The sequence below is a fragment of the Grus americana genome, chromosome 16, assembly GCF_028858705.1.
Source record: "Grus americana isolate bGruAme1 chromosome 16, bGruAme1.mat, whole genome shotgun sequence".
NCBI lineage: Eukaryota > Metazoa > Chordata > Aves > Gruiformes > Gruidae > Grus > Grus americana.
In genome coordinates, this window is record NC_072867.1 from 14,636,101 (window position 1) to 14,661,677 (window position 25,577).

General features: G+C 43.1%; 1 protein-coding gene across 11 annotated transcripts in view; it reads right to left on the reverse strand.

The window, feature by feature from the left end:
* Nucleotides 1-25,577, reverse strand: part of KDM2B (lysine demethylase 2B) — a 125,816-nt gene that overhangs the window by 72,772 nt on the left and 27,467 nt on the right. For 8 of the 11 annotated variants that reach the window (XM_054843803.1, XM_054843802.1, XM_054843804.1 and 5 more), the window contains 4 exons: nucleotides 17,167-17,345; nucleotides 13,637-13,743; nucleotides 3,852-3,945; nucleotides 2,778-2,931 (listed from right to left, as the gene is read on the reverse strand). In XM_054843803.1, coding sequence (XP_054699778.1) covers nucleotides 2,778-2,931; nucleotides 3,852-3,945; nucleotides 13,637-13,743; nucleotides 17,167-17,345 — 534 coding nt within the window. Of the gene's footprint in view, nucleotides 1-2,777; nucleotides 2,932-3,851; nucleotides 3,946-4,724; nucleotides 5,052-7,295; nucleotides 7,379-13,636; nucleotides 13,744-17,166; nucleotides 17,346-25,577 lie in introns of those variants that run through there. The other 3 variants (XM_054843807.1, XM_054843808.1, XM_054843809.1) reach the window with 3 other exon arrangements.

Consider the following 25,577-nt stretch of genomic DNA (forward strand, 5'->3'; position numbering starts at 1 on the left):
TGGCCATAAACCTCAGCATGGCACAATGTGGTATATTTCTCAATCAACAGTTACGCTGACATCAGTTTAGACTATTATATTAATGGAAAAGGCCAGGTTCCTAGTTGATTTTATCACTTTACCGCAGACTTTACCAGAGTTGATCATCCTTGACTCATCAGTGGGAACCGGTAAAGTGGGAGGTGAGAACTTGTAACGGTGCATCGCTTATTTGGAGAAGTCCTATGGGGCTGTCAGAAGTACAGCTTGGCTCCTACGCAAGGCCCCAGGCCCAGTATCCCTCAGAGTCCCAGCTTACTTCTCCCCACCCCATACTTAGGAGGGACTTCTAGAATGCTGCAAGATGCACCTCGGCCCATACCGACTCATTATGCTGACAACGCATTGCTCAATTTCTCCTTGATACCACAGCTGTGATTGTGCTCCTCAGTGCTTTGCAGGGTTATAAGCACAGGTAGAAATTAACTGGTTTAAACTTAATCCTGAAAGGATGATGGCAGTGACGGAGAAGAAAATACCCTGAGGCCCTGGCAAGCACTATAATTATGCCTTCTGTAAGAATAATTCCCATTCTTGTCCAAGTGGTTTGTAGTTTCAGGGATTTACTGGATCTACTGCTGATCTTAGATTCTCAGAGAAACCTTGCATCTCCCACAATCCTATGATCTCACTCCCTCGTGTGTCTTGTTACAGTCTTCTCTACCTACTTCATCCTTACGCTGCTATGGTACAATGGCATTTCTAGGACCACCCCCAAAAATGACTTGAAAAGAGGAGTAGCACAGGATATTTTACGGAAAAGGTCCTTTGCTGAAAAGCTGTCCATTCACAGTCCAGCTGAGCACTAGCTGTATCACTCTATGCTTTCTGTAGCCAGACCTGTAATTAGAAGGTATTTTCCTCATGGATGAGTTGAGGCTGGTCAAGAGTTTATCAGGCTCAATTGAAAGTATGGGACACACTGGTTTTACAGGCATCCATTGTCAGAACCTAACCACTATCAACGCTTATACATACAAAACACATTTAAACATCAACTAATGTGATACTCACACAAACCACAGCAAAGAGGTCGTAGGAATTGACCTGTTTTACACAGCTATGCCTAATTCACTGACCTGGAACAGCCTTTAATTAGGCATTTCCATACTCGTAAAACAAACACAGAAATAATGCCCTTTCACATAAATAAGAGATTTGCAAGTCAATTTTCTAAACAAAATATAGCAGAGCAAAACCCCGTGAATCCATGAGATGCTTATGGGGAAATTATTCATATTTGCTTTTCTCATATATGCCTTTTAAATATGGCATGGAGCCTAAAATGCCAGACATATTGGCATTTCTGTACTTTGGGCTTTCCTAAGAAAACAGAAACCACAGTCAAAAACCACATTTGGAATCACTTAATTTCAGCCACCATGTTATAGTTGTGTCCTGTACGAGCTCCCACAACTTGCTGTATTCCAACTGCTGAGCATGACTAAACTAACATACAGAAAGTCTTATTCGTAGGAGGTTGTTCACGGGGGAATGAAGATAAATACGAAGATGCAGTAACAGGATCTAAGCAAACAGCACAGGCACACTCAAATACCCAGTTCAAACAGTAACAGCACATTCTGACCTGTTTCAAGGGAAGACCTAATTCCCTTTAATGGATTAACTCCTCCACCCTCAAAGTCATTTTGCCTGTCACCTCCCAGGCTGATTCTTACCAAATACTCACAAATGTGCAAATTTGTGGCCTTCAACCGATACTAACAAGGCTCCCTAGTTGGCAAGAACGTTGTTGCTGTCTTCGCATGACCTGCATTCTCTCTGTCTCCAGGATTTAAAAAAAAAATAATCCTATCACCACAGAGTAATTCTAGAGCTGAAGAACTACCCACCTGTCCCTCTGTCATGTAGAAAGGCTACCTATATTTATTTCCCTGGTGAGATCCACTAGGCAGACGCAATGCATTATTTCACTATAAACAAACTTACAGTCCTACAACGTCAAAGAGAGCAAAGCCTGATACATCTTAAATGAGGCGCGTTAGAGATCGTACCATCCTTAACCCAAATTAGGCAGGAGCGGAAGGGGCTGAAGCCACCAGCCTCCAAAGCAGCAACTATCTGGCTGCTTTGCCAGAAGAGCTTGAATCATGCAACACAACTACTGAGGTGGGCAGCAGTGTAAAAATTAAGTGTGGCTGGGCTACTGGAAGAAGTCCAGATTCAGCACAGTCTCTATCAGCAGAAGTTCTGAAGAGTTATGACAATAAAATGAAGTTGTTTTACCAAGAAACGACCCTGAGGGAGCACAGCGCCTGCTTGTCCATGTACTGGAATATCCACTGAGCTCCATTAGGGAATCGAGACCCACCTCTGGCTACAGACAGAGGCAAAGCAGGAGGCTACTGAACTGCAGGTGAAACCTGCCAGAAGAGATCACAGAAACAGAAAAATATTTTTCCAAGCAAGCTAACAATAGCAAAAGTCAGTATGACTCAGAGGAGAAGTGGTAGACTGACAGCCCCAGAAACCCCAGTCCTGTCTCCTTTTCCCCAGTACAGCACAAGTAATCACTGCACACACTTCCTCGCAGTACATTTTTCATCAGTCTGGGTGCGTCAATTTCTGGAAAATTAAGTGCATTCAGTCCCTAACCTTCTTTTGCCATAGCAAATAGAGGTCAATACCAGGTTTGGATGGGAAGAATTGTTTTACAGAGAACTGTTAGTCAAACACAATTCCAGTGATTCCAAAACCAGTTAGTTAACAAGTGATACCTGAAGGAATGAAGAATGTATAGCCTTGTTTCAGCTCAATTCTTTGGCATCGTTCCACTCTGTCTCCTAGAAAGATATCACTTTGTTTTCCTGAGAGAACCCATTCTTCATAAAGTTCTAGATTCTGCAGAGTAGGCGGAATCAGCCAGAAGATCTAAAAATAAAACAAAGATTTAACTATTACCAACAGTCAACAAAAATAAATAGCTGAGAAATCCCAACAAGGTTATCACGTTAGACAAATGAACGTGTAACACCAAGCCTGCTTTCTGCATAAAACACGTGTTTTCCAGGTGTTGTACACAGAGGCACATGGCAGACAGCAGCAGCAATTAGTCCATGTGCTGGAAGTGGCAAGATAACTGTCAGTTGTCATCTCTCTTCCATGAAACATCTTACTCAGAAGATGCCTGCACAGTTTACTTTCAGTTCAGAACAGCTCGTTGGTATAATACAACTTTGTTGGACTCTATTGATGAACAGTATCTGTACCACAGAGATGTTCAATCTGCTGTATTTATTTCAGTTCCCACCATACGCTGTCTATACTAGAGCTGGGAAAAGCAACCTAAAACAGTAAAAATGTGAATGCAGTCATACATGCTATATGTTTTAACACTTCTGTATCCTGTAAAATTTCAGTTCAGGCATAGTGTGCATGTGCTCACAAAAGGAACATGGAATCTCTAAAAGGAAATAGAAGCTCTAGCTACAGAAGGAGACTTGTGAGGGCACTCTGACCCAACAAGGGTACACACAGCCACGTACTCACTGCAACACACTTCTAAACCATGCAGCAAATAATAAGCCTGAAAACACTACCACCAACAAATGAAACATTTGATATTTCAAATAAATCACTGGTTTGTTTCATGAAGGTGAATGGTGTCCTAGTTCAGGAAACCCTGTGTACATCAACAAAGGTAGCTGAAATAAACGGATCACTGACTAGTACTGCTCCCCGCCCCCCAAAAAAAGACGAGAAAAAAAAGAAAAATTAAAGCAAGCAACCCCTCCCCTCCATAAGAGGCACAGAGAAATAAAAATAAATATCAAACAACAAGGTTCACCTACCTTCCCCCCACGGAAAACGTGATACCACACTGAAGTGCCACCAAAATCAATATGAAAATCAGTGAAGCATCCTTTCACACTCATCAAACAATACCTGTAAGCCGAGTGAAGGACAAAAATGAATCAGTCTGAAACAGTATTTTTCACATCTTAATTTGCAGAGGTTAACTGCACGCACAATACTGTTTCCATCAATTAAGTTTCTGCATTTATAGTACTGGGATTTGTCTCATGAAGTAACTATAACTAGGTTTCAGCTGAAAAATGCGTATCTCCAAGGTTGAGTTTGCTATTCGTACAACTGGAACGAAAGCTTTCAGAGTTAAGAAATGGAAAAACATTAAAAGTTATGTTGTTCAGAAATATTTCTTATGCCACTGCCAATCCCCAAGGTGATCTGTTTAATGCTCTCCCTTCCCTGCTTGAGAGACATAACCTTCTCCAAAAGTTGTACACAAATTGCTTCAAAGAGCAAAGTTTTGAAAAATCTAATTTGCTTATAAATCCTCCTGAATGTTCTTTACCTACTTGCCACTAATGCCATTTTTGCAAGGATTGGGGGACAGAAAACTCATTTGGCACATTAACTCCTTTTTGTTCACATTTCTAGGCATTTCTGCATCAAAATACATAAAGGAACCAGCTGGCAGCATCGCTAAGTATCAAATCCACTATTTTTTATGCTGTCTTGATTCAGGTTTTCCAAGCAGTTTAAAGTCGGCATCACTGGAAAGAGATAGAAGAGCTCTCATCTCGCTGCATGAATCTCAAGCCTCCAGCCACCATCTGTAACTAATGGCCGAATTACAGCCGCCCTCCTCACTATAGGCACCTTTGCAAACGCAGGAAACACACACCACTTAACCCACTAACCTCTTTTCCTTGTTCCGGTCTCCGTTTCATGGCTTTTTTTTTTGTTTGGTTTTTTTTTTTTTTTTTTTTGGAGGGTGGTTATGGAAACAGTACCAGAATGGGATTTATAAAAGAAAAGAAAAAAGGTTTCATTGAACTGTGTCTTTTTCTCATCACATTCAGGTAGAGAGAATCTCAGCAGTATGCAGACGGCGTGCAAAAGTCCCTCTAGATGATAGGCTGGAAAGGACCTTACCATGTGTCTGCAGAAGGCTGGCAAATCAGAGAGACTATAGGTACATAAGAGCCCGCTGCCTAGCAACCACATCCCGAGCCGGAGTTGACAGAATGATACGCAATGCTGTCATGAAGACAGTCAATTTGTGGGCTTCAAAAAAGGTCCTGCGCCTTTATCTCACAATTAAAACCTCTCCTTGTGCAATTACACGTCTCTCCTCTTGCCCACTCTGGATTTTTTAAATTTTTATTTATATTTTTTTAATCCTTCAGAAGCAGGAAGAGAGCTTTTTCTGCCCCTGGGGTATTTCAGATGCTTCAAAAATCACAGCTAGCCAAGAAGCTGTCTAGACTCTCAATATGCTCCATTTCAAAATATGAGTCCTTCCCTCCCAAATACATTTTTTTTTTAATTTCTCCTTTTATGTTTTCTCTACCAAGATGTTGTTGATTACAAGTCAGATAGAATTTAAAAACAATAAAAGAAGCCCGGAAAGGAAGCTGCCTTTCTTCCAGCCAAACTGCAAAAAGTCACAGATTGAATAATTGCTCATGAAACAAAAAAACAACATGGAAATTCTCAGTTTGTGGGCAGTGTTGAGTATTAGAGGTTCATGTTGTTTTAAAGTAAAAAATTCAAATCCTTATGGAATCAATTATTTTCGGTTTCAAAAAGGTCAGATGTAAAATACATCACACTAACAAAAATTTTCTAAGGCAGTGCTACCTACCAACAATTATCCGTTCATATTAAGATTTTTCTGAAAGAGCATAAATGGCCTAAGCATTACCCGGTTTTATTTATTCGTCAGTAGTCAATAATCTAAACTTGAAGATGTCGATCTGTTTGTGTTCAGAGAGGAAATAACAGGATTGAATTCTCTGTCAAATCGAGGTGCTTAAAATTTAGTTTTATGAGAAGACACCAAGGCAGATATAACTGTGAACACGCAACTTTCCTCCCCCCTTGTTTTTCCCTATTTTCCCTCTGTTTTCTTGAAACTCCTCTAAACACAACAATTTCCATTCCAATAAAGGTGGGTTTAGTGAAAGAGCCACATATGGTGATTAATAAAAACCCAGAAAGCATTTGGAAAAAGAAGAAAAAAAACCAACCCACAACAGTTTTTCTTTCCATCCACAAACAAGCCATTCCATATTTAATTTGTGCTGTTAACCTTACAGGGCTGTTTTTGTCCAACCCAAAGAGCTACCGAAAGGCTCAGGAGCCTGAAAAAGCGATCTTCCGCCATATAGCAATCTCCCTTGTTGCCAGAGTCTGGCACAATGCCTTTGCATTGACCTCTACAGCTTCCTCTTCCAATGTACACCGCAGTCACATGGTCCCAGCACAGCTCCATGCCACAACTAATCTTATACACCGCTCAGCTCCAACCTCAGCAAGCAGCTTCTCATCACTAACAGCTGCTAATTTGGGGAACGACTCAACTTTTCAGGTTTTTTCCTAACAAAAAAAACCACCCCACAGTAAAAAAAAAAAAAAAAGCGGAAAAAAAAAAGCCATAACACAGCATCCATGTTGAAAGAAATCTAGAAACTACATCCCACTGGTCGCAGCTCTCTGCCTTCAGCGCTCTGGGCCGGAGCAGGTAAAGTGGGTTACAGGAACACAATCCCAAGTAGGGCAGGGGGAGACAATCTGACCAGAGTTACACCCTGAAAATACAGGCAACGCAAAAGATGCCCCAACTTTAATTGTTTTTTCACAACTGCTACCACATCCAATCCCTGCATACTCCACTTTATCTCCCTGCACAGCCTCAGTTCGGGTTTTAAAACATGCAGCTGCTTGTAATGTGTTGTGGGGGAGCTTCCCTTCCCCACTGAAGAGTTTGTTTTATGCTCTCCACAAGCCTGAAATTGTTCAAGTTAATGTATTGTTATTTTGGAGGAACGATTTGTAGTGCGGGGGAAAGGGGAACTTTCCCCAAAAAAATCTGGGGAAATTTGAGAGCGAAACGATGCGAAGAAATATGGAGTAACCTGCAAACTCACAGGGAAGAACAAACACAGAGATCCCCAAAAAAGAGAGGGAGATGATACAAACGAAGCTAAACCACTAAGCAAACACAGAGAGCTGGGAACACAGAAACAACACAGACACGCCGCTCCATAAGCCAGCGCAGATACCACACTCCCAGGCAAACCCACAATGCACTCGCCACGCATAGCTACAAACCCGCAAGCAAACAGAGAAACAAAGACAGCGACAGACACGCCGGGATGCGAACGCACACACGCGTAGGCACACACACGGGCAGGGGAACGCAGAGGCGCAACGTACATGCACATGAACTCGGGGAGACGCGCGAGCACACGCAGAGGCAGCATTACCCTGAGCTTAGCTCCTTTTCTCTCGCAATAGGTACAGCGCACCATACGGCTCTATTCCCTCTGGCATTGCAAGGGCTCCCCTGCCACTGAGCTCAGCCCATAAACCACTCCCAAACCCCAGCAGAGGCTTCTGTTTTTTGTTCGGGCCAATGAGAAAAGTATAGCTCACTCTTCCTTCCTCCCAGGAGCAGCGCCGGCTGGTTGAAATCCCTAAGCCTGAAACCGAATACCACAAACCCATGAGCCAACTGCAAGTGCCAAACCGGGGAAAAGGAGCAGGCCCTGCTCTGTGCGTTCGCTCGCTCCCTCTCTCCTCTCCCCCAGGGCGGGAGAGGTGCTCCCAGGCGTCGGACGAGAGAGGCTGCGGCGGCCTCCGGCAGCATCCCGGCACCCCGGGGTCCCCTTCTCCCAGGCCTCGCCTCACAGCATCTGGAAGCGGGAGCTGGAGGGGAGACGGCAAGAAACAATAGCTACCTTTGGGCGACTCCTCACGCTAACGGCCTGACCCGCACTGAGCAACACTCCCACACTGGGGCCCTGTAACCGAAAGCCACAAATTACGCCGCAAGACAAAAGAAACCATTGTCACCCGGGAGACACGGGGCCAGCCCGCCCGGCCCGTCTGCCGCCCCGCCCCGGCCCCACTCGGCCGCCCCAGCCCCCCGTAGCCGGCGGCCCCCCGCCTCGGGGCTCCCCGCGGGGAGGGACCGGCCAAAGGCTTCTCCTCAGGCCGGGCCCCTGCAGCACCCACCTCCGGCTCTGCCCATGGAGGGGCCCGGCGGAGCCCAGGCCAGGGTGGGATGTGTGCCCCTGGCCCTGCCCGGGCCCAGGCTCTGCCACCAGCCCCGCAGCCTTCCCGCGGGCACAGACGCGCCGGGCCCTGCTCCCCCCCTCAGGAGAGGGGCAGGCCGGCTGTGGTAACCAGCGCTTCCAGTAAAAGACAGTTGAGCGCTTCCAGTCTGAAGTAAAAGCAAACCACCACCTATCAAGACGGAATAGTAACTCATCATTAAACACGGTGAGCGCACCAGGCACTTCAAAAGCACATGAAAGACCTGGTTCCTGCCCTGAGGGGGTTACAATCTGAGTCAGTCAGACAAAAACAACACCCAGATAAGAGAAAGCCTATTTTCCACAACGCACCTCCATCTGCACCAGAGATTTTGTGAAGCGACCGCAAATGACGCTCACAGATAGTGCTGGGACCAAAGTGGCAACACTTCCCTCGTCCCAGCCTTGCCCGGGTCCCATCCGAGGTGAAACACCAACGTCCGGTGTGCAGGGTGGGTTCACACCTGAGCGTGCTGCTGCCGCCTGTGGGGACTTCACAGGGAAAGCGTTATTTACCTTCAGGCCATCAGGTTTTGGCACGAACAGCCCACGTAGAGGATCAGCAGAACTGCACCCAGCTACCATCTCAGGCTGCCTCCAAACCTCGTCGCTGCGGTGTACATTCAGCTAGCACTGGGAAGGTTACCTTTGAACTTTAAGAACGAAGAGGCCTCTTGGTTTGTGTGTTTTGTTTTGTTTTTTAATTGGAAGCTTAAATTTCTGAGAAGGCGCCTGCTGCCGTAACGAAATGAACCAAGCTGCAAATTCACAGCGAGCCGGGCCCGTCTGCCCCTGGAACAGCGTTTTGGTATCAGAACACGACTCGTTTCTCCATCCTTGTGACATGGCTGTTCAGCTCCAGGCTCACCACAATTAATTTTAAACACTGGTGCTTATTTCAGTTACACTTGTGACGCTGCAAGTCCTCCAAGCTCTACGCAAAGGAGGATTTGAGACCAACACACTGACTTGAAGACATTACATTTTATTTACCTTGCTAGCTTGGAAAATTTTAATGAGAACTTGTCCTTATTGGTCTAATTTTCTTGTACTTAATTATTTCTATAGAGCGGTTTTGTATCAAAACCAATTCACAAATGACATAAAAAGCACATACGAGTATCTCACACGCATAAACAGCACCAGGTTGCGTTGTGGGACCTGCGAGCTCCCTCAATTCAAAGGGCAATCTCTGTCTCCAGAGGCACACCCTCAGCTTCCAATTAGACTACAGCTCAGCAGAGCATTTTAGCATCTGCTTAAATCCATCCTTACTTAGTAAAGGAATGAATAGAAAGGAATGGATGGCTGAGTAACAGCCGAGGAGAGGGGAAACAGAGCTGAGTACAACAAAGCAGCATCCTGTTGTGAACAGGTAGATGTTTCATACAAGATACCCCATCCTTAATTGAAGAACAGTAGCAATATAAAGACCTATTCTAGACTTTTTAAGTAATAGGAAGAATTTTGAAGGCAAAAAGGGTGTCGTAGTGACTGAGGCTTTCGTTTTCATTTGTTCCATAGCACAAACTTTATCAAGTTGTTAGAAGCGCCTGTTACTATTTCTATAGCCATCATGTCCTGGCACAGTTGCTGTTTCTCTGCCACTGCTTTGCAAATAATTTTGCAAGGCTATGAACATAAAACCTAATAAAGAGGGTAATAATTTCAGCAAGGCTATCTGTTTTGATAAATGAGAAATCAAATTAGTACTTCTGTTGGTTAAGTTCAGGTTCAACTGTATCCAGATTGTTTCAGTCCAGGTTGAACTTAAACAGAGAAGTAAATCCAAGCTTGTTTTGAGCTACTTGAAAATGGTTACGGTGCACCATGACGGAAGGAAGCAGTTCTGAGCCCAGTTCAGTTTCCTTTTAGTACAGTTTCCTACTCTTAGGATTTGCAGTACCACAGACATCTGAAGCAATATAACAGGCTTCTGCCCTTAAAAGCCGACGTTGTAACAGCCTTGCCTTTTCCTCCTGCCCTGGCTCCTGGTTACACACGCTGCCCTCCCTCAGTCAGGCTCCCATGTTTGTGAGGCCCTTCGCAGGAACTTGCACACAGGGATGTGTAAGAAGGGAGGCAGCAGCAGGTTTCCTCAGTAGCAATGAGCTGCTCACCTGGCGTCTTGTGGCCCTGCACCTTGCGTGAACTGCAGAAAGGGTCTGTCGATGATCCCACTGCTATGATTTTTTCCACACTTCTGCACTGCCCTTCAGTTGGCACAAGCATTTACGCAGCTATGTGGTGGTTTGGATGGCCTGAAAGTTAACCAATTTTTCTTCTTTATCTCCGAGTCGGTTTTCAGCTCAGTCCAGTTCATTCTGCAGCTGCACAACAGTGTGTTCTAGCAATGAGGATGGGACAATGTGGGCATGGGACTGTTTTTTCAGGGGCAATGCCAACTTATATCAGTTTGAAGTTCATCACACTACAATCTCAGCTAGCCATCTCCTTAATTTCTCATGTTGTCTTACTGCTTAAGAGGTAGTACTTGGAAAGTTCTACATATTTTTTACCATTTCTCCACTTAATTCAGTCCTCTAAGGCTCCTATTAGGTAAGTAGTCATTTACTTACAGACAAAAAAAATAACCTCATTACCCAGAATTTTTTAAAAAAGTTAACGGTGCAAGTCCAAGTGAAAGCCAGGGCGGTCTCCAGCGCGCGTAGTGCTCCTGGTAACCGAAGCAGTGCAGCAGATGGAGCGTTCTCTAACTTCACTCCCAGCACGGAACTTGACGTGCAGGAGCCAAGACAGACATTTGTGTCTGGTAATGCCATCTGTGTCTGCAAAACCGCAACGCTTTCGCTGGAGTGCTTTTTGTTTGTAGGGAACACGTTAATGGTGGGTATCGCATACTGCAAACTCTTAGTATTATGAGAATGCTAAGAACAAGAATGAAATGAAACAATCCCATTTCTGAGCAACAACAGTCATTAATAAAGCATATGAATATTGATGATTCACATAAAAGAATGGGCAGCATGAAACAAGTGACAGCACTGACATTTAGCTCCACAATTGAACACGATCTCTTTAATAAGGGCTTATACCCTCTGGGTACTCACACAGCAATAGCTGGGACTAGTATCTATACAGGAAAGGGTCAATCTGAATTTCTCAAGAGATTAGCTTTCTCCATCCTTGGGAGTTCATATTTACACTGGACAAGTTCATGGAAGAGAAATTTCTTGAGAGCTACTAAACACACAAACTACTTCTACCTCGGGATAGCCCCTGCCTGAACTGCAGACAGTGGAAGTTCAGAAGATAATTTTAAGGGGCGGCATCACTTTATGTTCTTAACGCTCCTGCCAGGCCATCTATGACAGCAGCCAACAGCAGCCAGATTCCTGAGCACCACGGATCTTTGTCCTGATCCAGCCCAACTTCTCTTGTGCTCCTAGACTATCGACGTTTGTTATTGCTTTTATCTTTGTTGCTTCTTCAGACTGATGAGGGTTTTGTGCCAACAGTGCTGTAAGCCAGCTTTCTCTAGTCTTTATGCTAGATGATGCTCACTATCAACATCCTCACCCTCATCGCTCCAGCCACATCACCCTTGCCTTTAACTCTCACGCATGGCAACTCCTTTTCCCCACATCAAACTCTATTGTCACATTTCAAGCACTTACAGCCTTTCACTGTTTAGCTTCCCTCTACCTATCACATCTACTAGTTTATCAAGCTGTCAACCTCCACCTTCACTTTGCCAGTGACAGCAACCTCAATGGCTCTGTGTCTGCTTCTTCACCAGGCATCTCCTTCCTTTCTACCAGGCCATCCCCCACATACGGGAAAAGCTCCATGTCAAAATCTGTTGAATTGCTACTTCTCTAAAATCCCTCTTTGAAACCTACCATCTGGCATTTCATGATGCAAGTAGTGAGCTGCAAGAATGTACTCTGCTTTTTCTGCTGAATTCTGTTAGTCATGTTGCTACCTTATCCTTTAAACCACCTCTGCCTTGCTTTGTTTACTTGCTGCATTTTTTTCAGCACCTGGAACGTGCCTGTTCTAAGGAAGGGACTGCTTTCTTTACTTCTTACCTTGTACAATCCATGAATCTTGAATCCTAAATCATGATTCAGTTTCTTAGCTCTAGCATATTGTAAATAATGATATTTAGTAGACTAACCACTTGAGATGCAAGTTGCCTGGGTTCTATTTTCTGCCCTGCCACTGGCTTATTGTGTGACCTTAGGCATGTCACTTAGGACATTTCCAAATGCATATGTGAAATTTGGCACTCCTATCTATATCTAGTTACCCTAACAAGCAGCTTACTTTTTTTTCAGAAGGACAGAGTATCTTTAGCTTCCACTGAAATCAATGGTGCTGAGCATATCATGAGGCCTCCCCAAGATGCCTGGCACTGAGGCTCTTCTATTATGGAGACCTTTACCTTCCCAAATGTTTATTTTTACAGAATGGGAGTAAATGCTGCACTTTCTGACTGCCCACTCCTTTGTATATGTTCATTAGCACACAGGTCAATAGCTATTACATCATTAACAGTAACCCCTATCTCAGTTGTACTAATACCTGTGAAACTTACAGTGCATATTTTCAGGTCCCCAAAGTAGTTTCTTTTTCCAATCATCACATAAAAACAGTTTCAAGGGAGACACTCAAACAGAAGAAACAGTGAGGTGAGGTTATACTATCACAACTTGCCCAAAAACTAGAGCCAAGGTAGACAGAAGCAGGACAAACTGCTCTTGTGTTGTCCGAGTGTGTTCACTGAAACAAGAAACACAGCCTGTGTAGTCAGTCCGATATTTGATCTTGCCATTGAAAAAGTCAACAGGAAAGTAAATTAGCATGATGGGCAGTGACAGAGTTTTTGGACAGACACACACCTATTAAAAGTGAACTTCAAGTTCATTTCACAAAACCTATCATCTCAGCTAATAACTTTTCAGCCACAGTAGTTTAGAACCTGGGAAGGATCTGAACCCAGTCCACAGAAGGACTTGGATTATACTGTGTGAACCATATGACATATCTGTATCCTGTGACATGATTTCTTTGGGTAGTGCTTTTGGAGAATTTACTATGTAAGGTCAGTCTGCCATTTTCAAGACAGAGTTGCTCAAAACTGAAAAATAAAAATGCACTTTTCAAAGGGATTTGATTAAAGATTGTATTTAGCAAACTGTAGATTATCTCTCAATTAAAATATTTAGAATAAAATGTGTTGAGAACTTTTAAAATTAATATTTAGAATAAAAAATCAGAATATTCCTTTTAAAGATTCCAACCACAGGCTTTAAGAACATGAAGTGTCCATAAAGTTCTCAAATACAAAACTGTTCTCCTTAAAGGCTGGTACAGTCCATCAGTAGGTATTACACAGCTCAGGCAGGTCAACGACACCAACCCCCCTTCCTACTCACTGAAAAATAAATAAATCATTATTTCCTCTCCTACCAGCTTTTGAGTTCAACAGGAATTAATCAAGGAGGTCAAGATTAGAACTTTTTTTAATACTTAAACAAACTTACTTTTTCACTTTGGGGTATTTCATCTCTGAAATAGCATTGGTAGCATCCGTCTGTCTCTCCTTCAAATGCTGTGGCCACATATTATCCACCCAGTCGACTAAGTCCACCTGAAAGCCCCACCAAAATCAACTGTTAGTTACTGAACACACAGTAGGATATACTCCTGTTGGTTAAAACTCTAACTATAACAGCAGCAGACCTCACAGACAGTGAGAACTTTGTGGTTCAGCAAAAGTCCTATGGCCTCAACTTGTTAAGGTACAGCAATTCATCACTACAACTCAGCCCTTTGCAACCCAGAGCAAGGGGAGCTTTGCAGTCAATTTAACTGGGTACAAATTCTGACCTGTGGGCACCTGTGAGCACCTTCTCTTGCAGCATCACCTGTTGCCTGTATTCAAATGTATTTTTGTAGCCAATAGCCTAGAAACTGCATTTATGAACCTTAAAATACAAACATGAAAGAGATTATACCATTCCAATACCTTACATTTCAAGGAACATTAACACTATTGTTCTGGCCAAACTCTGATCTGAGTAATTACATTATTGCCTACTATGCATTTCCTTCATCGTTCTACCTGGATATAAATTCACCAAAGTTCTTGTCCAAAAGCAAAATTTTTAGGAAGTGTGGGCAGGAGAAAACAATGAAAGCTGAGCAATTGGAAACATACTGCCAGCAAGGTGAGGAAGAGATAGAAACTGAAGATTGTTCAGGGACCTTGAAATGCGCTGCTGGGTGCCAGAGCACAAACTGCATCACAGCCACAGCAAGGATGTGCCTGGGACTGCTTTGGTCTGTTTTATGATGGAGCCTGTGCTAGATACCCAGAGCAGTCCTTTCTGGTTATGCAAGTGGATCACGTGTGCCAGTGTCCTGGTTTCAGCTGGGATAGAGTTAATATTCTTCCTAGCAGCTGGTAGTGCTGTGTTTTGGATTTAGGATGAGAATAATGTTGATAACACACTAATATTTTAGTTGCTACCAAGCAGTCAAGCACTTTTCAGCTTCTCATACTGGCCTGCCAACAAGAAGGCAGGGGGCCCAAGGAGCTGGGGGGGACACAGCCAGGACAGCTGACCCAAACCAGCCAAAGGGATATTCCATACCATATGGCATCATGCTCCGTATATAACTGGAGGTTTGCCAGGAGGCAGTGTGGCTCCAGAACTAGCTGAGCATCAGCTTTGGGTGGTGAGCAATTGTGCTGTGCATCACTTGTTTTGTACGTGATCATTATCATCATTATTCTCTTCCTTTTCTGTCCTATTAAATTATATCTCAACCCACGAGTTTTACCTTTTTCTTTTCCATTCTCTCCCCCATCCCACTGGGGCAGGGGGAGCGAGTAAGCGGCTATGTGGTTGTTTTAGCTGCCTGCCAGGTTAAACCACGACAGCCAGGTTTCAAAACAGGGGAAAACACCAGTCAACTTGGTAAGGCCAACAAGGCAGGCTGTACTGCTGCGTTTGGCCACAGTGTGGCTGTACATCCCGACCCAGCTCAAAAAATCATGATCTGTGAATGAACCTCCATTTATGGGTCAGTAAGGACTGTAAGACCTGTCCTGGGTGTTGGGGACAAAGCTGTCCCCTGACCACATGCAGCAATAATGAAGTCCAATTCAGTGAGGGTTAGCAGCCCACTTAGCCTCCTGACTGCTAAATCTTTTTAAAGACCCACCCAAGAATGTTATTTGTATGAGTCAAACAACTGTATCCCCAGAGGATGTTCATAATATGGCAATTAGCACATGAAATTCTTGCAGATTATGGCTGGCCCCTATCTGTTTCTCCATCTGCAGCAGGTACTGTTGATAACACATGGTACTTTGAGAAGAGGCAAAGGGAGATAACACAGCCAGTAGAAACGGTACCAATTGCACGAAGATCACAGTTGTATGTGAAAACAAAATTGGTGGTTACTGCCCTGATTCTGAAATAATTCCCACATCCTGATACTGCAACCTACAGTCTTTACACAACAGGGAAGATGAATCAAGCATTTCTGCCTTATGTGGGCTGAAAGAGCTCTGCAGAATTCAAGGGATCCACTCATACAAATACAGTATTCAACTAGTATCTGACTTTATGCACTGGACTTTCTCTTAGCCCATGGCACCTTCTCTTCTATTACCAAGTATCTAATGGGAATGCAAATCTCTCTTGGTGAGATCTGAACATTCCTGGTTTTACAAACAACTGTGCACTCAGGCCATATTAAACAGATATGAAGTATTCATTTATATGTGGTAACAGGTACCTAATTGCATTTTTCCGTCCTGAGCACTCAGGAAATTTGCACAGATGTTTTAAAAGCTCACTGAGCACAATGTGCTTGGGAAAACCGGGTTCAGTTGAACACCAGAAACTCCCCAGAGCACTTCCAAACTGCCCGCTAGTGTCTGAACGACAGCAAAACCCTGCACAAACTTCTAAATATGTGCTTATTATTCTATTTGTGATATGTGCATAACAGAACACAAAAGCCTACTTAAGAATTACTTCTACAAATCAACAATTAGAGCTGCCATCTATTTTTAACCTGTTCAGGCATAAGTGCACTGTTATATATTGTCTACATCGGCAAGAGGTGTCCCCAACTGCTGGTATAACTAGAAAAGCATGTAGAAATGAGGAGAAAAGTGTCTGAAAACAAAACATCATAAAGCTACAGTTTCACACCCAGCAGTGCCTTGAACATCCAGTCCACGAGCAGATACAGAGGGAACAAGCAGCACATGCATTCTGCTTTGAGAAGCCCCTTTGTTCCCTGATCAAAGAGGACTGATGCCCAAAGTCTCTGCTGAGTGTCCTGAGGAGACGCTCTGAAACCTCCAATGCCATTTCCTCCATCCCTGTGTATTACTGAGTTGATGCACTAATTCTCACCCACATGTGGATATGTTTTAGTGATAAATGAAATCATCTTTATTAACAATGTCATGGTTTCACTGCTGGTGACTCCATCAGGAAACAAAATCACAAGAGCCCTCTACCTTTAAAAATATGTACAAATCTACCCCCTTCCTCTGACACTGCCAACTGTGGCAGAGCAGTAATTATGCTGATTTAATGATGTATAAATTTCTACATTTAATACATGTGTTTTCAACTTTTTTGCTTTGGAGCCCCCTGAACATTTTTTTAGTTAATAGGAGGGTTCCTATGTAAGTAATTTTACCTTCCTGATAATAGCTTTAAACTTCCTCCTCTTTAGAGGAGGAAAAACAACAGACGGGTATTTAATTTTGGATGGAATTTCCCCTAACTACCTTGCAAGGAACTGGGTATCTGTGCAAATTGCACGATTAAGAGCTCATAAGGTACCTAATTCCTATAAATTAAGCTCCACTGTCAAGGAGATCAGCTTTCTACCTAGGTAAAAATGAGATCCTAACACTAAATGGACAGGAGTTACGGGTGCTTCACATCACCTTGTTAAAACTCCATGTTTTATTTCTCACAAAACAACTGTTAACTGGGAAGAAGCTGAAAATAAACACCGTCACCACAGGATCCCTTACCACATTAGGGCGCTTGACAATGTTCTCCAGCTTCGTGTGACTGAACTCCAGGCTGATGACATTGTAGAGTTTTTCACGCTGGGCCTCTGGTGTTTCATAGTATCTCACAAATTGAGACATGCTCATTTCAACACCTTTCTGCGTGTTCACATCCATCACGTCCACTATCCGTCGGCTTCCTGCAAACACCGAGACACTCTCAAAACATTTACCTTTGATTTATCTATATATATAAAATTATATGTGTATATATATATATATGTATAAATTATCAATGACTGCAGGGCAACTGTTACTAGAGGACGAGAGACCAGCATCACTCCATCCACAGGTCCTGAGCAGCTCAAACAGTGAGCAGGGAACTGTCTTGGAAGTGGACTTTGTGCCCAGTACGACACTGAACAAGTCAATTGGTATCCTTCTGCTTCAGAGAGATGGAGAGTTTCCTCCTTTACATGGATTGACATGAGCAGGAGTACATTAAAATCTATGAAGAAGCGATATAATGTGGTAGCAGGGGGTACGCAAGACAAATAGCTTTCCACATCATACTCTGCAATTTTCTAAACATCCATATGCCTCTCAAGATGCTTTTATTCATGTACAAAAATTATCCATAAAAAGTAAACTGCCTTGTATCACCGGATGCTATAAACTGCTGAACACCTTATACAGATTGCTGAGTATTCCCAATTCCAGTCATCGTCAGTGGAGACGAAAGCACTAAATACCATCGAAGAGTGAGCCCCCACTTTGGATCTCTCAACAAAAACTACAGGACATACTTTCAGCTTCTCGAGTGGCAGACATACAAGTCTCATTAGCACCAGAATGTTGAACAGCAGTTTTAGTGGAGCCTTCAGCTTTACACAGATTAATCCACAATCTTCTCTTCAGCCAACTGGAAGGTTTCACCTCTCCCAGCAATTTCATCATCCTAATTAGCAGTTCATTTGTGTGTGAGTGAACAGGAGCCCATGAGAGACATGCCTCATTTCCAGGAGAGAAGGATTCCAGCAAACAAACTTGCAACGCTTCCAAAAAATCACTCCAAAACCATTTTCACTGCCGAAGAAATAACTCAAAATAAATTGCATTAAAACAAAATGGAGGGCCGATATATGCCATCAGAGGGAATTATTAATAATTACAGCACCTGGCCTATTGTGTGCTTGGGAGCAGTATTTCAGCAAGAATGATAGTTTGGATTACATCACTCCATTAAAAACATCCTTAGCCACTGATAGCAATGACAGTGACAGATGTGATAATGATTCTGGAAAGGAACTCAAGACCATAAAGCTTTGTAATCAAAAAGAAAAATTTATACAGTGTAAATCTGGAATAGTCCCACTGGCCCGTCAGTCAAACTCTTCACTGCAAGCGGTGAACAGGATTTCATCCCTAATCTGAGCTGGGGACGGTACATAGTGTTGCCACCTTGAGGCAGGATGGGGAGAAAGTCTAGTTACGTGTGAAAAAGCACAAGGGTCCTTAAATTTGGTATTTGCATGGTTGAAACAAAATACATAAAATCTGATTTGGGGTTCGGATTTGTTGGTGGTGGTTTTTTAACTGTTTACCTTACTATCTAGGACAAAAAGTCTTTTTTCAATTCAATAGGTTAGCAACTGGGGTGAAGTCCTGTTAAGCAGCCCCGAATAAAAGTCAGCCTGATTTCTGGCTTCGAGTGCTTGGGATTAAAACAGTGGCTACAGCCCAGAGGGGTTACGCACACAGATAGCCAAAAATTATATCTGAAGGATTGCGTGGCAGAGTCTGGGATCTGCCATATTATAGTCTAGGTTTGATCTCAGCTTTGCTGGAAGTGACCTTGTACAGCCTCTCAATTATCCTTTCTGAAAGAAAAATCAGCAGTTACCTGATGAATTAAAAATATGAGGCCCAGTTCAAGAGCAGGTTTGTTAAATGTACACGATTACCAATTACAGGCAGAAGAGCTAAGATTTGAATTGATAGTCTCTTGACTTCCAAATTAAACAGTAATTTGAGGGGATGTTTTTCTCTTAAACCACAGTACTATCAAACAAGCCCATACATAATGATTCCTGGAGTGCAGCTCGCAAAATTTGAGACATATAATTACAGGTTAACAGCCTGGTGCTCACTGCCCACTTCCTAGCGGTTCTGGCTTACTGCCAACTTTATCTCTTCTTTCCTGACAAGATTCAGCCCTTTCTTCTATTTCCTGCGCCTAGGAGAAGGTTAAAAAATATCATCCAGAAGGGGAGAGAGGTAAAGAACAAGGGAAAGAAACACACAGAGGCTCCAAAAAGCGGTGACAGGCTGAGCGATCTCAGGTCAGGCTGGATTTCTGAACATCTCCGACATGCATTTTACCTGATGCACCATTTCTGTTAACCATTTCCTAGACATTCTCTTGCCACGCTCTCGCCCCATCCCCTAAGAAGGGACTCCCACTCAGTCAAGCCCGATGCAGCAGACCGAGCCCCAGCAGGATCTCAGCGACCCTGGCAGCCTCTTGCCCTCATACAAACCACATTCCCTGCTTCAGCTCATCACTTGCTGCGCATGGATTAACGTATACCTGGATCCCTAGCTGGCAAAGAGCATCTCTTACTGCTGACATGGGAAGCTTCAGTGCAACATGCATCACCTCATCCTTGGCTTCCCAGGATTTTTTTTTCCAGTATAACTCTTGACTGGAGAACTCTTGCGTGGGATTAAGAGGCATTGTTTCCTCTCGCGTAGCAGATGTGACTCAGAGGCAAAGTGGTGATGCCAGGGTTCACCGGAGGGGATTTTACAGCCTAAAGAAGAAACGTCTTCCTCCTCTACTGCTGCTTACTCATCAAGCACAAGTGAATCCCCAAAGGATCACAAAGACAGTAACGAAGAAACAAGCTAGCGCCATCTTTGACAAGAGGAACCGACAAAAGCAAGGAGGAGAGGGAAGAATCAGTTGCAGAGATGTAAGCTGGAAAATCAATCAGTCGGGAAGAACTACTTTAGAACTACACTTCATTTGAAACCTTAAAAATAAATCAAGTTACTCCAGCCCACATATTAGTAAAATCCACAGTACAATTAAGGGGGGAATAGCATATATAATATCTGTTCCCTTTGTTTAGAGGCCTAGTGACCAAAATGCTGTAAACGTTTTAACGGATTAAATCATACAACATTGCTATATGCTGCAATATCATTATTTTTTGTACATAGAAACAAACACCTGGAGGAAAAATGCCTTGTGCAGCATCCCTGCCTCCCACTGTCCACCCTGTACAAGTTGGTTTGGTACAGAGATTTGCTCCTCTCTGTTCTGGGCTTCTCGGCAACAAGGAGGTAAACCTTGTCCTCTAGTCAGAAAGAGAACTGCACTTCATGAATGCAGTTACACAGGCACCTTCCCTGCATCAGCAAATGCTCTCACAAATCACAGCTTCACCCAGTCCACCCCAGAGACTTCAGCAGTGACGGGCTCAGGCTCCAAAGTCGTTCAGCAAAGCTCTCATCGATCTCCCCTGCAGAATTTGCACCCACACTTTACTTTGCTTATAGGATATTGTAATGATTTGCCAGAGAGAGAACAGTGAATCGGAAATTCTGGGACTATAATAATCTCCTCTGGGGTCCAACAGTTGCCATTTCCCATTTCTAATAAGGTGAAGTGCTGCCTTCCCCTGCCTTGACCTGAAACAGCTTAAGACTTGCATTATCCAGGCTACCAGACTCCAGTCTTCACAACAGCCCATCCTTTCCCCTGACGTGGATTTAGCATTAATATAAGGAACAGTGGAAGGAAGAGGTGGTCCATAAGCAAAGCAAACTGAACCACACAGTGGAATATGAGAAATGCGCAGGAGGTGTGAATCAGAGGTGAAAATTACACCAGCGTTTTCTAGGCTGCTGTCTCTTCCCCAGCGCACTACCGACAGGAAAAGGTGCAACTCTCCCACCGCAGAGGAAAGACGAAATGTCCTTTCTGTAAGAATGATTAGCAAGCCTGTCCATTAAGAGGATAAAGCCACCTTGAGGAAGTATTTTAACCCTTTGTGACTGAATTAAGATCTGTGCCCAAGGTACAATATAGTGTCTACAACCAGAAACCAACCTCAAATGCCAAGGGACAGGCCTGCTGGTCCTTTCTAATCTTTATGCTTCTTACTGGGGAAAAAAAATCCTTGGTTTGTAAAGCAGGATTTTTGGCAGCGCCTTAGGAAATCTGCTAGCTTCACTAGTGGGTTAATTGTACCTAAAGACTGAGGCTTCGATTTGCATCCCATTTAATCCCTCTGCAGCTCTGGGAGCTGGAAAGCACGTATTCTTCTGCTACCCAAAGGAGACTATTATGATATTCCATGCTAACTGGGAGGGACGTGAATCGAAGCAGAAAGTCCTTGCTCAAGTGGAGCTATTCACGACATTCCCTGCATTTCAGAGCCAGGGTAAGAACAACTTCAGTTAAGAGACACGTACGAATACCATCACTCCCAGATCCACCAGAGGGCACAGAAGAACAAAGGGAAATAAGAGTCCAGCTCGGACATTTGCACACATCTCTCCCGCACGCCTCCCAGTTAGTTTTCTCACCCAGCGTTTTCCCCAGCACAGCCTGGTCCACCACAAACCAAGTATCCCCAAGCCATCCCGCTCCCCCTTTGCCTTTTCTCCATGCACCCCCTTGCCCAAGTGGCTGCCCCCTCCTGCAGTTCACCCCCACATGCCACACTGGCTGCAGAGCAGGAGCCTCCTCTGTAGGGTTAAATTATTTCCTTCTTATGGAGATGTAAAGCTACGAGTACCTGACACGTACCTTCCCCCTCTTTGGTGTCTGCAGCTTTATCATTTGGTATAAAACTGCCAAATTGCAATAACCCATGTTATTAGTTTTTTTCACGCAACAAAAGGTAAGGTATTTAGAGCATGTCCACAGGAAGAGCTTAAGGCAGGAAAAAGTCTTAAGCCTTAATGCTACAGGGCTAGACTAAAGAAAGAGGCTCAGGGCAAATAATGTGTTTTAGTGGCATTATATAGAATCAATTAGTATCTTTACCTCTACCCAAAACATAAACTGTAATTTTCAGTGATTCTTTGAAATTTCAGCCAGTGAAAACCACATGGGAAAAGAAAAATCCATATACAAAGAAACATTTTACTTTTAATTTTTATACTGTATCCAAATGCATTAACCTATAGTATAAGCAGACTCCAGGTAGCTGAAAAGACAGAGTTAGCACACAAAGAACAACTACAGAAAGGAAAATAATACAAGTTCTGAGAAAAGTGGGAAGGGATGTAACTTTGTTGAACATCTCATGTTTTATTTTTCTATCAAATCTATTTTAAGACCATAGATCATTTCCTAAAATGTCACAACATAAAACGTATTTAACAGTAACAGATAAAATATAGGAAAAATGTTATAAAAATTAAATAGTTTCATGTTAATAGCACTTTATAGTATCATTGTATTTTACACTATCGACAACATCTTTGCACAGTAAGAATCCTACAGAAGTTAAATTATTTCGTTAAGTGACATGTTAATCTGGCAATAGCAGAGTTATTTTCCTAAAAACAAGTACAAAGGAGCATTGATGAGATCAGTGCAATCTATTCTCCTTTTATTTTCAGGAAAGCTGCCTCGGAACCACACCCCAACAACCAAAGGACAATTTAGATTTTTATGGCCTAATTTACATTGTAAATTCCAAGCTATACTTTCTGGTGATGTGCTCCAACAGTAGTATCAATAGTGGAAAGAAGAGCTAGCTGTGCCCAGGGCATCTGGCGACACATGGCAAAACCCAGCATCCGGCTGGGAGGGACGGAGCGTGCCTCTCCATCGAGGAGAGGTTTTGGGAGATGGCTGCAATGATTCAAAAGCTCCCTGCTCCTCAAAGGTCTCACCTCCTGTGTCCTGGCTGTGCAGCCCTGACCTTTTCTCCCTTGGACCCTGGCACTCCTCCAACTGTGGGGCAAGCAAATGGAGATTACGAGATATCAGGAAAATATTTTCCTTCTTCTGATTTTCTAGTTTTCTGCTGATAGTCTGAACTGGATTAACTCACCAAGGGGTTGGGCATGCACCGAAGGTGGAGCAGGAGAAAGACCTCACAATCCAGCACAGAACAAGCAGAGGTGGAACCGCCAGAACTGGGAGGAAAGACTTGCCTTTTCCTGAAACCTCATCATCAGCCCATAATGAGAAACATTATAGCCTTGATTTCCTGATACTTGGCAATTAGGAAATGGGAGAAGACCTTCAACAACCATTACCAATTAACGTGTGAATTAGATCAGCAATCCTGTAGCTCTCCTTTGGTCTAGCCTGGTATTGAAAGGTGTCCTGTCAACACCACACATCTAGTATCCACACTTTAATGAGGACATCTTAAGATGTATATAGCTGTGATTATATCAGACTTCCAGAACATGCTGATATATTAATATGTATTTTTATGTAAAGGCATAGCTACACTCGAAGGTCATTTTGGACTAAGGTAAACTATGACACTAAAGCATAACAACTACCATGAAATATTTAGGATTTTGGGTGCTATTCCTCCAGAATTAAGGTATCTCTTTTTTAGTTTCGATGAGCTAAAGCAGAGGATGCTTACTGCAGAAGAACAGAGTGACTACGGGGAGTTATTCCAAAATAGCTATTCTGGTTAGTTTTCCTATGTGAACAACTCATTTTTAAATCCACTTGTAGACAGAGGCTTTGAGATGACTGTGACCACATCAAGACATCAGTTCAATTTCACTTTCATGTTTTGACATCATGGAAATACATTCTTTTGAGAGGTTTAATTTTTATTATAATGTTCACTCAAAGCGGATTTATTGCAGTTTATATCTGGACACGAACATGACTGTTTTTAGCAAAACTGTCCCAGTTTAACTAAGATTTTTTTTAAAGAGTTTCACTGAGTTAGGCAGAGGACGAACTTAAAGAGAGCTCAAACAGGAAGCTCAACTCTAAAAATAGAAATGGTTCTACTTCCAAAATGGCAAGTCAGCAGACATGCTAAACATAGGCAAGTGTTTTAATATTTCATTTTTATTTCTAAGAGCCAAAAAAAGCATAAAGAAGGAGCATCAAATACCTTCTTTTTATTTATTTTATTGCACAGAAGCCCTAACAGTGGATCAAGGCTCACCAGGCATTCTTCTGACGCACAGCTCCCCAGTGGAAACTCATGACAGAGGTAGAAGGCTACAGCCATCATGTTTTAGCCCAGCATCGGTTAGTGCTGAGAGCTAAACCAGCATTAAAAAAAAATTAAAATAAAAAAATACATATATATTCCTCCCCCTCTCTGCAAAGGATGAAGACAACGTGAATTTTCTGCCAGTTCAACCTTCTGAACCACCTCACTGCAAAAAAGAGCAAAGCCCATGCCAGCACAGAGGAAGGGGATTGGAAAGCACTGCCAAAAGTGAGGAGAGAAGAAAGAGAATGAACAAGACACCAATTTATCCTTGCTTAATTGGTACGGCAAAAAAGCAAGTTGTTAGATCCAATGGGTAGCGCATGGAATAGCGACACTATACGAGAGCACATAATAGGCAGCAATAGTAAAAACTAGATGCAAGTTCAGATGACAAAAAGATGGTCTGGCACGAGAGCACAGCACTGGAATTAGAGGGACAAGTTTCTATTTCCAGTCTATCAGGAACACGGGGCAAGTTTTAACCTCTCTCTGACCTAGGTCCTGGTTTCGTGATACAAACTGTTCACCAATACTCAAGAAACTGATGAGGCTTAAATAATTTTTTTAAGCAGGGTCAGCTCCCTGCCTGCTTCACAGCACAGTTCCACAAACACCAGGGTACAGGATGTGCATCCAGCACCAGTGCTGGGGCTGCTGTGGGAAATCATACAGTGACACCAAACCACAGTCCCAACGTCCCCTTCTGATATTACAGACTGGAGCTTTTCTTCTTAAACAGTAAGCTATTTAAGAGGCACAAAGCCAGCACGTGTTAAATGAAGCAATGTCCTCTGAAAGTCTGCAATATGCCACTTTAATATAGAGAGATTTCCACTTTATACGTGCACTGTTCCACCTTAATATCGGTGGATGCCAAAGTCCCAAAGGGTTGCTTCAGAGCTGCTACAAACAGCTTCAATTTTCAACAAATTAGGTAGAGCCCTCAGACTGTAAGAAAATCACTAATGTAACCTTCACTTGAAAAAAATCCATTCAGAAACTCCGAAGTCTAGTTTCTAATTTTAATTCTGCCCAGGAGAGAGAACAGTGCAGCTCCACAACTTTGTAATTCTTCCTAGCCCTGAGCAAACGGAACAGAGAGAGGAACCGTTCAGAAATCACATAACCTTCTCTGATCAACATAGATGACTGCTGGTGTCATACAAAGAACTAACAGATCCCATGATAAACAAACAAAAACCCACC